The sequence below is a fragment of the Triticum urartu genome, chromosome 1, assembly GCF_003073215.2.
Source record: "Triticum urartu cultivar G1812 chromosome 1, Tu2.1, whole genome shotgun sequence".
Classification (NCBI taxonomy): Eukaryota; Viridiplantae; Streptophyta; class Magnoliopsida; order Poales; family Poaceae; genus Triticum; species Triticum urartu.
Window position 1 is genome coordinate 468330805 of NC_053022.1, and position 15962 is coordinate 468346766.

The 15962-nt window shown below is 43.1% G+C and overlaps 1 protein-coding gene across 1 annotated transcript; it reads right to left on the reverse strand.

Moving 5' to 3' along the window:
• Positions 1-8941: 8941 nt before the first annotated feature.
• Positions 8942-10226, reverse strand: LOC125535701 (transcription factor DIVARICATA-like). Its single transcript, XM_048698770.1, has 2 exons — positions 9713-10226; positions 8942-9471 (listed from the first exon to the last, which is right to left on the reverse strand). The coding sequence occupies exons 1-2, from the start codon at positions 10147-10149 to the stop codon at positions 9285-9287; spliced, it is 624 nt and encodes a 207-aa protein (XP_048554727.1). The 5' UTR covers positions 10150-10226; the 3' UTR covers positions 8942-9284.
• Positions 10227-15962: the final 5736 nt, after the last annotated feature.

The following is a 15962-nucleotide window of genomic DNA, read 5'->3' on the forward strand; positions in this document are numbered from 1 at the left end:
ACGGCCCAACGTATTAACGGACCACAAACAGGCCGACTGTAACCACGGGCTGAATTTAACCCACAAGCAGAAAATGACAGTAACGGGCCGTAAGTAAAAGAATGCTGGAAAATAGCCCAAGAATAAATGGGCTCTGAGAAGGCCAAAAGATAACATGGGCTGGAAACAGCCCAACGGAATAACGGGCCGTTGATGGGTATAAAGTGATACACTGTTCTTTACAGGCCAGTTTCACCACGGGCCATTAATGGGTGTAAAGTGATACACTATTCATTACGGGCCAGTTTCACCATGGGCCGTTAATAGGCTAAGAGTTACATAGGGCCTCATATGGGCCGAAAGACGTCATGGGCCATACATGGGCCAGAAGTGAAAACGGGCTGGAATCATATTGGATGGCCCAGATGACGCTACTGGGCCTAATTCGAATAGGGCGTAACGGGCCTTGGGTTAGCGGGCTGTAAATGGGCTATATGCGAATAGGCCGTTAATAGGCTTTCCATGGGCCGGCCCGCCACCTTTTGACCAAGTCAAACGGGCCGGCCTTTTCACAGGAATGGGCCTCTATTGGGCCGTGCCACGTGTCGATGTATCATAGGCGCCTTCTGTCCAATGAGTGGATGACATCTGTTCCAGCGATGAGCCGACACGTGTTTCCTCCAACCAATGATGATTTTACACGTGGAAAATCCCCATTGGTCGGGGCTGTTAACGGGTTATCGGATCCAAAACCCGACCCGATAGCTTAATGGTGTTCCGTTACGGTGGATGCAACGTGTCGGTCACCCTTGACGAAAGCACTTCTGTGACGTGCGATTTATCATCATGGAAGTGGACACTTCCGTGATGATAATTTTGGTAATGTCATGGAACACTTCTACGACAGCACAGGTATAACTATCTTGATTCTGTCATAAAATCGTCATGGATGTACATGCATGACAAAAAACACGACCTACTGTGACAAACACGTATCATCACGGAAGTGTATTTTTTGTAGTGTATGGAAGGGGGATTCGGCCAGGGCAGGCACCCTAGGGCAGCCACCGACCACTTGGGGCGCCCTAGGGGCTGCCTCCCCTCCCCCCTCCACCTATATATATGAGAGGAAGGAGAGGGGAAACACACACCATGATTTCCTAGCTGTGTGCGGCGCCCCTCTCCCTCTAGTTCGTCCTCGGTCATATTTTCGTAGTGCTCGGTGAAGCACTGTGGAGATAGTTGCATCACCACCATCATCACGCTGTCGTGTTCCCGGAACTCATCTACTACTTCGCCCGTCTTGCTGGATCAATAAGGCGAGGACGCCATCGGGCTGAACGTGTGCTGAACGCGGACGTGTCGTACGTTCGGTACTTGATCGGGCGGATTGTGAAGGTGTACGACTACATCAACCGCGTTGATAAATGCTTCCGCTTATGGTCTACGAGGGTATGTAGACACACTCTCCTGCTCTCGTTGCTATGCATCTCCATGGATAGATATTGCGTGTGCGTAGATTTTTTTTGTTTTCCATGCAACGTTCCCCAACAGTCGGTGCCAAATCGGACGTCGTTGCACCACCTCACCACAACCACCGGCTCCCGGTCGTTACATCTGGTGGTATCAAGACTGGCGCATAGACCAACACTAATCTTCTCTACGTACTTTTTCCTCACTCGTGCGCATGCAGGATCAACTTTCTAGTCAGTGATCATCCTAAAATTGCTTCAAACCAAGAACGCTTAACTTTGAGGTTCCTTGCGAATGGGATCCTAGAGAATGACGAATTTCTTGTTGATATAAGTAGTCTATCATTCCCATTAAGGTAGAATGTCATGTGGACTCCCACTCAAAGGCACCGATGTCCTCACCGCCCTAGTAGGAATGTTCCCTCTTAAAAGATGACCATGTGGTATACATAACATATAAATACGATGGTTTATAAATTATTTGGAGGGCCAAATAATTCCCAATAGCCTAATTTTTTATGTGGCCTCTCTGAACCATTAAAAGCCCCGGAAAAATATTTAGGGTGTTTGTACAAGGTTTGGTATTTCTTTTGAACATTTTTTTGTAGAAAGGGCATTTTGGTGATTCGAACTAGAGGTAGGTGCTATGATTGTGCAAAATCTGTGAAACAATTCGTGTAGCTGCCAAACATTGTGAAAAGATTATGCGCAAACTTTGGGACTCTATCTCAATGTCTAAGATCAAAAAGGAACATGGGGTTTGATGAAACCCAACTAATAATAATTGGGAAAATAAATTAGTTTTTTGTGTTTGATATTTTTGGCATGCATTTGAGAATATTGCATAGTGGAACGATGGCATCATGACATGATTGTGCAACATAAAAATAATATTTATTTATTTAAGTAGGGAATTACTCAAGGATGACCTAAATTTGTAGGCTATGTTGCGCCATCAAATGCAAAGGTTTGTAGGACAACAACAAATTTTTCACAAGTGGATGACCTAAGGTTTATCAGACCGTGGAAATTTCCCTTATCATATACCCCCTCCATTTTTCGTGAAATATCCTTGTAAGTGAAAAAAAGATCACCTAATGACCCCACACAACACAAAATAAAGGAAATGAAACAATACTAAATGTCAATAACTCATAGGATATTTCGAGACACCGTGTAAATATCATGATCAAACTCAAGAAAACGATGAGTGCAAAATGCACTCATCAAGAGCACCATATCCATTCGATCTATGTGAGTACCCACTAGATTTAAAAAAATTATCCTTACATAACACATTATGATTTTTACAAGTCTTACTCTTTGGTTAACTAGGATAACCTTAACAATTATTGTATATATAAGTCACAGTGTAACATCATGTTGATCCTCTAAATGCGTTATTAGTGATACTACGTTCCATATGAGACAATTTATGCCTTGTATATGGTGCAAAACCTCACACCCTATGTATTTAAGGTGGGCTTCAGAACACTAACTCTCTTGATTTTTTTATATCTCAACGAACTTCGATGTTTTATGTAATGTAGCAAAGATTTGGTTTATTACATAATATGAGCAAGGTCCTTCACGATTGTTGTATTTATTTTCTTTGGGTTGTTCAAAAGTATGCATTTCCTTACAACAAGTTCCTTGATGTATGGCCAAATATAATCCTAAATGTACAAATCTTCTCGCTGACATTTCATTATAGTTGGTCTTATGTGATTACACCAAAGAAGATTATTATCTCTTTGCATTTAGACACATAGGGGATACATTGTTAACACACAAAAATTGTCATAAATATGTTGTATTCCTTAAAAGTTCCTCATGATCACCAAACTTGTAAGAGAAACAAACATCTAAGTGGGTGCAATTTATGCCACTAACATCAATTTATCCGTCAATTCTCGTACACATAGGATGATGACATGAAAGGCAAGTTGCTTGCGATTATCACCGCATAAGTTTAAGAAATAAACAAGAAGTGTTACTATATATCGTCAGAAAACTTATCAGTTCCTGAGTGTGTGATTCACCATGAGAAAGTAAATTTGCTTGCAAGAATCACCAACTACTCAAGAAACAAACAACAAAGTATGTGTGTATTGTGCCATTACCACCAAGCTATTTATGGTACTCATGGTGTATGTTGATCTTGTGAAGGTAGGTTACCACCGCTGAGCACTAAACATGTACAAAAAACAAACATGTAGTTTGGTGCACTTTGGACTATTATTACCAAGTTATTTTTGAGTCCAATATTGTAGGGTTCACAAAGAAAGCCTTCCATGTGAAATATGTTGTTGACAATGATTTCTGAATTAGTATGTGAGATAGGCAACTCGAGTGGATGCGATTTCTCGTATTGCCATCAAACTTTTTGTTGGATCTCATAGTGTATGATTAACCTTGTGCATGAAGTTGATGATGATGAACACCACATGTACGAGCAACAAACATCTAGGTAGGTACGCTTTGTGCTATTATCATCATACTCTTTGTCAAATTTCATTGTGTAGGCTTCATGCAAGAGTAATGTGTTGTAGACAATTTGTGTCAACGTGTAGGAGAGAGGAGTGATAGAAAATTTCCTAATGCATGATCAAATATAATCTAAAATGTGCAAACTTCACATGGTAATTTAATCATACAAGGGTTGATGTGATTACACCAAAGAAGATTAGTATTTGTGACTATCAAGACATTACAAATCTTTAAAAACAATACTACCTCCGTCCGGGATAATTAGTCCCATTAGCCAAAACACAAAGACCAATGTAAAGCATTAATAACCAGCAATGCTTAATATTAGCAACCAATCAAATCACGAGCAACTTTGCATGCAGCTAGCTGCCTCGTTCACTTTGCATGCATCCAATCCAGCAACCGCCAACATTTACAGTAGGCAACCCACTTGCCTCTTCGGTTTCTGCATGCAGCTACCCACGCGCGTCACCAGCCAATCAAGCGCAAATCAAGTGGCCGGGTCAAGGAAAAGCAACTGCCTACAGCCAGCGGCCTTGAAAAAACGTACGCAGCTTCTTGGCTCACCGGACTTATATACCCGGATGGAGGTAGTACATACTTAGCACATATGCATTGTTGCGTTTAGACATGTATGGTGAACACCTTGTGAACATACAAAAATGTCATTAATATGTTGTGTTACAAAAAAATTTCTCATGAGCACCAAACTCGTATGTGAAACAAACATCCAAGTGGATGCACACTCTAGGAAATTATCCCAAGACTATTCATGAGAATGTGAAATGCAGGTAACTAGAAATGAGCTTTGAACCAACATGAGAAACAAGCATCCAAGTACACACAATTTGTTCTATTATCATCAATTTACTTGGTAACTCTCTTACACATATGATGTCGACATGAAACGGAAAGGCAAACTTATTACAATGATCACAGAATGAGTTTAAGAAACAAGCAATCAAGTGAGTCCTACTATATAGTGTCACACCACTTGTCGGCTTTTTGAGTGTGTGATTGAACATGTGCAAGATAAGTTGCCACCAATAAGCACCAAACTTTTATAAGAAACCAAAATGTAGGTAGGTGTATTTTGGAATATTTTTACCACATTATTTGTTGGGCTTAATGTTGTGGGGTTCAAAAAGAGAAGTATTCCATGTGAGTGGCAAGATGTTGACAATGATCACCGAACTAGTTTGTGAGACAGACAACCGAGTGGGCGAGATTTGTAGTATTGCCATCATACTATTTGTCGGATCTCATAGTGCATGATTGACCCTGTGAAGGTAAGTGATGATGATGAGAACCACACATGTACAAGAAACAAACATCCATGTAGGTGAGATATGTGCTATTATCGTCATACTATTTGTCAGATCCCATGGTGTAGCATTCACACCAGAGTATTGTGTAGTAGAAAAATTTGCGTCAGCATATACGAGAGAGGAGTGGTAGAAAATTTCTTACTGAGTTTGTTTTACTAGCCCTCTTCTGGAAACAGCCTCTTACAGAAATGTAGGGAAAGGCTGCGTACTATAGACCCAAAGTGGTAGGACCCTTCCCCGTACCCTGCGCAAGCGGGAGCTACATGCACCGGGCGGCCCTTTTTTGTTTTACTAGCCCTCTTCTGGCCAAAGTATGACAAATGTTGTTCAACTAATTCAAAGCACATGTTAAATAGCTACTTAACATTTTGTTACCATCTTCTTCACTTTTAAAATTGGAACACCTTCTCCACCCAGTTGATCTTCCCTCTCTTTCCCCTTCTTTTCTTTGGCATGTATCATTTAGTAGAAGGTGTGAACAAAAACGCACAAACAAAAGGATATGAAGCAAAATGCAAGAACAAACTATAGAGAAATGACTTGATTGTAGAAAATGTGAACTAGATACAGTATTCCTTGAGTATTACACTCTAGAGGCGGAGCCACAACCCCACGAGCCTAGGTAGAGCTGATGAACTCCATATGGAAACTACTAAGAAATAAGAGTTGAAGGACTAGTTTGGATGGGAAACACTCAACAAAGCAATTGCAACTAAATGCTTCTCTATATCAAATTAATGGATTCGCTCCACCACTGTTGCAGTAATGGTGGAAGCCTAATAGGCACCCTCAAAGCAAGAACATCAATGAACCAATCATTATAGCAACCTCGTTGTTGTTTTAACCTACAAGATAGTGACAATTTGACATTAGTATTGGATTCTACCATAACAATTGACCTCCAATATTGTAAATGTGAATATATTGGGAGTGAGAACTAACAAGCACCTAACATGTTTAAGAAAAAAACAACCGACTGAGTGCACTTTGTGCTATTATCAGTCATGAGACAATTTATCAAATTTTATGCTGTAGAATTGAGCATGTGTCATGTAAAAGGCAACATGCTAACGTTGGGCACCAAACTAGCTTAGCGAAATAATCGAGTAGGCGTGTTTTGTGCTACCATCATACTACTTCTCGTGTGCCATCTTTTATGATTTACCATGTGAATGTAAGTTGCTGACAACAAGCATCAGACACGTATACATACAAATACCCATGCATGCACCTCCCTATTATAATCATAAGATTATTTGGTTGGTATACTAGCCTATGTGCATTGTTTCTTTTCATGTCTTGGTATGCTAGTTACTTTTATTTAGTTCTTATTTTCTAACCAATGTTATTTTTCTAGCCTTATATTCTTGTTTTGAGTACGTGAGATGCTGTTATGGTGCAAGCCAACATCTGATGATGTTAAAGCAAACGTTGATGCGTCTCTTTGTTCAGGGGATGCTAATTCACGTGCAATCGTTACAGCGCTCGATTTCCGACTGAAACTTACGTAACTCAACATTCCTTTATTTCCTGACGGGAACTCAAGTTTTCTTTCAAGTGAATCCGTGTGAGAGAAAGATTAAAGGACACACCTGCCCCCACCCCTGCTGAAATCAGGGGGCAGCGAGATTTATGGAAGGCAATGTTGGCACCCACCTGTTTAATTTATTGCAACAGAGATTTATGGAAGGACAGACTGGCCCCACTAATTAATAGAATTAACGGAGGGAGAGATTTATGGATCAAGCGTTTCAACGCTCGCCCGCAAAAGGAGCATTCTCCCTTTGTTCATATTCGGGAGAAGGTTCCATTGCATCAATCATTAGAGATGTAAAGGGAAATTTTCTTGCAGCCTTCTTCGATTTCATTCCACATCTTGAAACTGCATGAGTGAGAGAAGCTATGGCAATGAGAACTGAACTATAACTTGCTAATTCGCCGGGATTCCGTAATGTGATGGCAGAATCTAATCCTTTGGAAGTCTTGTGGCAAACAAAGTAAATGGTCGGGCATTGTTCCCCATTTACACAGATTGTATATAGAGAGCTTGCATAGGAAATTGGGGAGGTAATTTTCAATCACTGTCATAGAAATGCTAATGAAGTTTCTCATGAGTTGGCTAGCGTTTGCTTTTTGGATAAAACATGATGTACTTGGTAAGATGAGCCCATTGATTTTCTTTTGAGTTATCTCATAAACGATGTAATTATTATTATTATTGAATAAAGCATGCCATGAAGGCCTTCTCTAAAAAAGGTTACCTGAATTGTCTTTGCATCTAGCAAACACAAGTTAACTGTTACTACCTCTGATCCATAATAAGTATCGCAGTTTTGAATTAACTCTAGTTCAAAATTGCAACACTTATTTTGGATCAGAGGGAGTAACATTTATCCGCCTTTCTCTTTCGTGTGCCCCTCCTTTCCTCTACTTTGTTCTCTCAAAAATGGTATGCAAAATTGAACATAATACATTGGGAAAGGCACGGAGACAAAAATGAGTGGAACAAAAAAAAGAGAAAATTAACCATCATTGCAGAAAATTGTTAACAATATGCATCACCCGTTAGGTATTGCATTGAAACCTCGATGTGCACCCTCATAGTTATCATCGACGATTTCAATCAACAGAGCAACCATGGAGTGTCTCGGTCTTATCGTATTCTCATCATATTGCACAGATTCTTCTCAAGCATTGTCTCCTATTTGAGGCCATCCCCTTAACCGTTCAGCCTATGGACACATCAGTATGGAGATTAAGGCCTTACTGTCAGAGTGGGAGTTTATTTCACAAAAACTTCATAGCGATCAAAATAGAGTAACAAATCAATTGGCGAGATATATCCATACTGATTGTAGCACTTCTGTTTGTCTACATAGAGGCCCTCCTGTATCGAGGATCTCTTCCCACTAGATTGTAACTCTGTCATTTTGGAATAAAACTTTTTTATCCTTGCAAAAACAATACATTGCGCTCGTTTCACATGTATCCTTAATTCCTATACCTACCTGCCGTGACATTTGGCTGAGGCTTTGGAGTGGCAATCATCGCTTCCTGTATAGGAGTACTAGTGACACGGATAAGACACATAGTATCTATAATCTAGATCTAAACCCAGAAAACAAACTTGGCAAAAGCACGTACAGTGAAGTAGACGAGACTCTTAGTTGTTGATGGCCATATACCTGGTTTCCATTTCGCAAAAATAAATAAAAAAAATACCTGGTTTCCATCACGGAACTTGCCAGAAAGAGCAATTACGTAAGCCTGCACAGTTGCCTAATTAGCTGACAAGTGACAGCCCCAAATGCATTAGATGATTCGAACCTGGACACTGACGATAGTGCACCCGACTACCTAAGAGGTGAGTAATTGTTTTTGCAGCTCGCAATTCACCACGTGCCGTTTAAGCCTGTATAGTATAGCCAGGCGAGCCCAGGCAGGCACCATGATCTGCATCGCCGCCGTCAGGCCGCTTTCAACACATGCTGGTCTGCGCGGCGTACACATCTCCTGAGACACCGCACGGGTGACTCGACAGGACACGAACAACCTGACAAACGGAGCCGATAAAGGACGCTTGTCAGGTCACCGGGACAGATGTGCTCCAGCATTGAACAACATTTGGTCGACACAGGATGAGAACGGGATGTGAAATGCCATGCGGGTGTAAAACAGGAAAGCGGTAAAAAAAACCATGCGGTGGATTGCTATAACCCTTTCCGAACTGACTGACTGACTGACTCTGTTTCTTCCTTGACATGTCACCCACACACACACGACAGAGGTGAGGACAGACAGGATTTATTCGACCACACAGCTAGTTTACTACAGATTACTGGTTCCGAATCGCAGGTTCCAGCCGAGCCACGCCTTTCCCCTACATACATTTGCACGGGCGGACGGCCGAGGGAGAGCAGACGGCGGCGGCGGCGACGACGACGACGGGCGGCGGGTATCGGCTAGGCTCGGGCCGGACCGGATTCTTGGTGCCTTGTCCACGACGGATGACGCATCACGGGTTGGTGATGTCGTGGATGCTCTTGCGCTTGCTGTCGCCGCGGGTGGCGGCGTTGGCCTGGCGGATGAAGTACTTCTGCGCATGGCTGGCCACCTGCGTCGGCGTCCGCGTCTTCACCGACCACCGCGAGATGTTCCTCCAATCCCCGCGCCCGTACTTCTCCAGCCCCTCCAGGAACATCCTATTGCCGAGACCCAACGGAGAAAAAGGTCAGCGCCAGTATAGATCGCATAGCAAAAATGGTAAAAATTTACGTGTGGCATGGTGGGGCCAGCGGAATCATCCGACGTGGCAAGATCCGGGGAAGTATCTAGGACCTCGAAGAACGCGCCGACGAATAACAGGGGAAAGGGACAAGAAAACGAACAGGGTCCAGGGAAGGAAGGCAGTTGGAGATTTTGACGGCGGAGGGGTGTGTATACCTGTGCTCCTCCTCGGTCCAGGGTATGCCCTTGCGGCGCTCCTCGCCGCCGGAGCCGCGGGGACGGCCGCGCCCCGCCGCGACGGTGCCGCCGCCGCCGGCGGCGCCGTCGTCGTCGTCGTCGTCCCACGACTCGGGGGGCTCGACCAGGCCGCGCTCGATGAGGTCGATGTCGGCCACCAGCGCCTGGTAGTGCTCCCAGGCCTCCTGCGGCGTGCGCCCCGGCAGCTGCGCCGCCACGAACGCCCACCGGTTCGGCACGTGCTCCGGGATCGCCACCAGCGCGCTCTCGAACACCTTGTCCTCCGCCTTGGTCCACGGCCTGCTGGGCGGCGGCGGCGGCGGCGGCATCGCCGCCGGCGCCCACGAGGACGAAGACCCACCACCCATGCCCATGCCCATACCCATGCCCATGCCGCTGCCGCGGTAGAAAGCCATGCCGCGCAACAGCTTACCGTTTCTTCCTGGGTTTGCGATGGCTTTTGGCTCGCGTTTTCTGATGATCTCGCCGAGGCAGCCCCGGGCGCCTTATAAAGATTTGGAGCGAGGATGGCCCGGGGGGCGCGCTTGATTCTCTGTGTGCCCCGCCCGCGCACACGTTTTGGGCGTGACGGCCGTCGCGTGGCACCGCATTGCGTTTCTTTCTCTTTTTTTTTTGAGCCGAATGTGGCACCGCATATTGCTATACACGCCCGTACCGTGCCGCCAACGCAGTGATCAAGTGTAACAAGTTTTTTTTACACAGTGTGAAAGTGCAACTAGTTGCTATCTTATGAACCGATGCATCAGAACGAAGCCGTAACTAAGTTGAACGTTTATTGATCACATAGTTCAAAGAGAGTTCTCCCTCGGTATAAATAGTTCATATTGACCAGGGAAGAGAGTGGAGTGTTGATGATTTTTTTTTTGACTGGTGTCACAGCTCATATGGTTAGTAATTTCCCTATTACATGGAAGCACTTAATTGCCAATTGATTGGGTATAAATGTATAAAGCTCTCTTCACTCAAGAGAGTTCTCCCTTCCATAAAATTATACTACTTGTCAAGATTGAGCAAGAACCTTAAAATTTTCAACGCACAGAAATAAATATCTTGTTGATCTACGGCCTCTCTACTTTTGTAAAATATATTGAGGATGGTGTTCCTTCTTTTAGGGTTTGAGGATGATGTTTCTTATGACTTGTCTCTATAAACTTGTTTAATTTGTTGGTAAATTTAGAAACAATGTTATTTTCCTATATATTGACAACTTTCCATCAGAATGGAAGGAAAGTTTTATTAAGTTCAATTGCCTACAATTCATTTCCCTTGTGTATATGCAAAAAATAGTTAATACCTTTCTTTGTGATGCAACCATCTATTATTTTCTCTCTTTTTTGCGGGGAATTACACTTGTATTGTTAGTTCTTATAGGATTAAACACGACATGACAAATCATTATTTATAATCTGTATATTCACATTTTTAGTCTCGCGAATCAAAGTGGACCTTAGTATTCTCTAACCGTGCAGACGCACTCTTGCAACCGATCCACTAAGTTACTCCTCTCTCTATCTCTCTCTCTCTCTCTCTCTCTCTCTATCTCTATCTCTCTCTCTCTCTACACTGCAAACTTCTCCCTAAGCGTGTCTCCTCACACATATGCCACCTTAGCAAACCCAAAAGTCTCCTAGTGCTCTCCTCATTTAGCTTCCTTCATAAGCCACATTTACCTTTTCGATCTAGATCGATGCATGTAACTGAAGAATACATGTGAACCTCTCTCTTCCCCTCACGTAAAGCAGAACTTACTTTTAGACAAGATATATACTCCACATCTTGTAGAGATAGTACGCCATCAAGAGTTTATCAATAAGGAACCAAAAGGTATGTAAGGTGGCAAACTCGCATAAGCATGGACACGTGTATATGCGGCCATCGAGGCCCGTTCAAGAAAGCAAGGGTTCATTGAGCAATATCCACCTTAATGAGAAGGACCACCTTGGAAGGGTGCGGCTACAGGGTTAGAGAAGTTACTCCACACACACACACACACACACACACACCCTTTTTCCGCCTCACTACACCGCAAACTTCTCCCTAAGCGTGTCTCCTCACACATATGCTACCCTAGCAAACCCAAAAGTCTCCTAGTGCTCTCACCATTTAGCTTCCTTCATAAGACACATTTACCTTTTCAATCTAGACCGACTCATGTAACTGAAGAATACATGTGAACCTCTCTCTTCCCCTCACGTAAAGCAAAACTTACTTTTAGACAAGATATATACTCCACATCTTGTAGAGATAGTACGCCATCAAGAGTTTATCAATAAGGAACCAAAAGGTATGTAAGGTGGCAAACTCACATAAGCATGGACACGTGTATATGCGGCCATCGAGGCCCGTTCGGGAAAGCAAGGGTTCATTGAGCAATATCCACCTTAATGAGAAGGACCACCTTGGAAGGTTGCGGCTACAGGGTTAGAGAAGTTACTCCACACACACACACACCCTTTTTCCGCCTCACTACACCGCAAACTTCTCCCTAAGCGTGTCTCCTCACACATATGCCACCCTAGCAAACCCAAAAGTCTCCTAGTGCTCTCACCATTTAGCTTCCTTCATAAGCCACATTTACCTTTTCGATCTAGATCGATGCATGTAACTGAAGAATACATGTGAACCTCTCTCTTCCCCTCACGTAAAGCAGAACTTACTTTTAGACAAGATATATACTCCACATCTTGTAGAGATAGTACGCCATCAAGAGTTTATCAATAAGGAACCAAAAGGTATGTAAGGTGGCAAACTCGCATAAGCATGGACACGTGTATATGCGGCCATCGAGGCCCGTTCAAGAAAGCAAGGGTTCATTGAGCAATATCCACCTTAATGAGAAGGACCACCTTGGAAGGGTGCGGCTACAGGGTTAGAGAAGTTACTCCACACACACACACACCCCTTTTTCCGCCTCACTACACCGCAAACTTCTCCCTAAGCGTGTCTCCTCACACATATGCTACCCTAGCAAACCCAAAAGTCTCCTAGTGCTCTCACCATTTAGCTTCCTTCATAAGACACATTTACCTTTTCAATCTAGACCGACTCATGTAACTGAAGAATACATGTGAACCTCTCTCTTCCCCTCACGTAAAGAAAAACTTACTTTTAGACAATATATATACTCCACATCTTATAGAGATAGTACGCCATCAAGAGTTTATCAATAAGGAACCAAAAGGTATGTAAGGTTGCAAACTCGCATAAGCATGGACACGTGTATACGTGGCCACCGAGGCCCGTTCGAGAAAGCAAGGGTTCGTTCAGAAATATCCACCTTAATGAGAAGGACCACCTTGGAAGGGTGCGACTGTAGGGTTAGAGAAGTTACTCCACACACACACACCCTTTTTTCTGCCTCACTACACCGCAAACTTCTCCCTAAGCGTGTCTCCTCACACATATGCTACCCTAGCAAAACCAAAGTTTCCTAGTGCTCTCACCATTTATCGTCCTTCATAAGCCACATTTAACTTTTCAATCTAGATCGACTCATGTAACTGAAGAATACATGTGAACCTCTCTCTTCCCCTCACGTAAAGCAAAACTTACTTTTAGACAAGATATATACTCCACATCTTGTAGAGATAGTACGCCATCAAGAGTTTATCAATAAGGAACCAAAAGGTATGTAAGGTGGCAAACTCGCATACGCATGAACACGTGTATATGTGGCCACTGAGGCCTGTTCGAGAAAGCAATGGTTCATTGAGAAATATCCACCTTAATGAGAAGGACCACCTTGGAAGGGTGCGACTCCAGGGTTAGACACTACAAAAGAAGACACTTCCGTGATGATACGTGTTTGTCACAGTAGGTCACATTTTCTGTCATGCATGTACGTCAATGAGGATTTTATGACAGAATCAAGATAGTCATACATGTGCTGTCGTAGAAGTTTTCCATGACATTACCAAAATTAGCATCACGGAAGTGTTCACTTCCATGACGATAAATGCCGCGTTATGGAAGTGCTTTCATCAAGGGTGACCGACACATGGCATCCACCGTAACGGGTCGCCGTTAAGTTATCAGGCCCGGTTTTGGATCGATAACCCGCTAACAGCCACAACCAATGATGATTTTCCACGTGTAAAATTCTCATTGGCCGACGGAACCACGTATCAGCTCCGCGTCGGCACAGGTGTCACTCATCCAATGGGCGAGATGCACCTATGATATGTTGACACATGGACCGGCCCAAAAGTGGCCCATAAAGATTAAATGGGCTGGCCCAACTAAAGGCCCACGAGATTTCATCGACCATAATGGGCCGGCCCAGCTAAAGGCCCATGAGATTTCACCGACCATAATGGGTCGGCCCAGCTAAGGGCCCACTAGATTTTGAGGACACTAATGGGCCGGCCCGTTAATAGGCTGTCATGTTTTGGGCCAAATGTCGGCCCATATTTGATCCGATCCATTAACAGTCTGCCATGTTCCAGGCCCAATAAAGGCTCATATGAGATCTGGCCCGTTAAAATCCTACCATGTTCTGGGTCAAATTACGGCCCAGATCAGATCTGGCCCTTTAAGAGGCTTTGGGCTAAATTATGGCCCATATCAGATTCGTCCCGTCAACTGGACGCTATGCTTTTGGGCCCACTTGCTAAAGGACCATTTAGTAATTCGGCCTGATATTAGTTTCGGCCTGTTTGACATTTCGGCATGTTAAAAGCCCGTCATATAGTTGGGCCTAACTATGGCCCGGTTTGCATCCGACCTGCTCACAACCGATAACCTGATTGGGAAAAATAAGGACTGAGACAATTTTGGCCTGTTAAAGGCTCGTGATGTGATTGGCACAATCATGGGCCGGGGTCTATTTCGGCCTGCTGTCGGCCCGTGAGCTGTTCGGCATGTTTCAGGCCCAACCTACTTTTCAGCCTCCTAAAAGTCCATTGAGTTTTCTTGCGAATATAGGGCCGGCGGTTTACTCTACCTATTAGAGGCCCAAATCTACTAGTGGGTCAGTTTACATTTAGGCCTGTTAATGGACCGATTATGTAGTGATTTGGATGACGACCCGATTATGTACCATAATTTTACAGTTTGGCCGGTTTACTGCGTAGACATGATATATATACAGTAAAATAACTGCATAATCGTGAATAAGAAAAATCTAGAGTATAAAATAAATAAATTACAACATATTACATCCACTAGGCATCACAGTTCACCACTATGATAATAAAGCACAAGCAGACAGCAGATTACATACATTGGGCATCAAAGATCGCCACTAGTGCAGATAAACACGCCGACAAAATAATATACAAAACCAACATCACTTCAATAGAGTTCAAGAAAGGTTAGCCCTGCTCGGGAGCTGTAGCGCAAGCAGCTGAGCAAGCTGATGAGACTGCGCTTGTTTGACACTTATATCCTCCTCACTCTGAAAGATAAAGAAGTAGATAGATGACAAGTTTTGCACATATAAGTATCAGTGCTAACAATTCATCACATTCCTTACTGACAAATAAAGTGACACAGCTTAAAATACCATTAACACAATATGGTATTGTTCAGGTTAAGACATGGCAAGAAATGACATTGTGAAGGAGTTGGCAGCTTCACAACACCACTGGATTACAGATCAAGAACTCATAAGTATCAATGGTTAGTGTGTTGTCAATTTATCCCATTTCAGATTGGCAAATATAGAGACGGTTTAAATAATAGTAGAATGATATGACATTGTTCATAGTTAAGACATTGCAGAATATGACACTGTGCTATCGTGGGTAGGTTCACCACACCACTGGATTACGGATCAAGAACAGAAGCATACATGCAGTGCAAAAGAAGATCACTTGCTCTGTATAGTTTAATTTACATGGTATGAAGAAGGAACTTGGTTGTACAACTGAAAACTTAAATTGAGAAAGACAATTTTGTTTATGAAGTACATAATAAACATTAAACATGCAATTTGATGCAAACACCAAAAATAAATAGTTGTTGCAGTCATGCCTAACCAAATATACACAACAAAGTTTGAAGGGTTGAGAAGGACAAACTTACATTATTGGTGAAGACATGCTCTATAAAGTCCTTGTCCATGCTGATGGGGGGGGGGCAATTCAAGAATTTTACCACAGAATCTTCTTCATAAGCATTGCCTTTATTCTACATTTTGTTAAGAGTAAATATAGATGTGATAATATAAGAAAAAATGGAGAATATTTAAGATAAAATGAAGAGTGAT

Bases quoted from the DNA above. Each gene is read 5' to 3' on its own strand.
- LOC125535701 (XM_048698770.1), bottom strand. From the start codon at position 10,149: ATGGCTTTCTACCGCGGCAGCGGCATGGGCATGGGTATGGGCATGGGC. The intron at 9,472-9,712 runs GTATACACACCC...TCTCGGCAATAG, and splicing joins TGGACCGAGGAGGAGCACAG to GATGTTCCTGGAGGGGCTGG.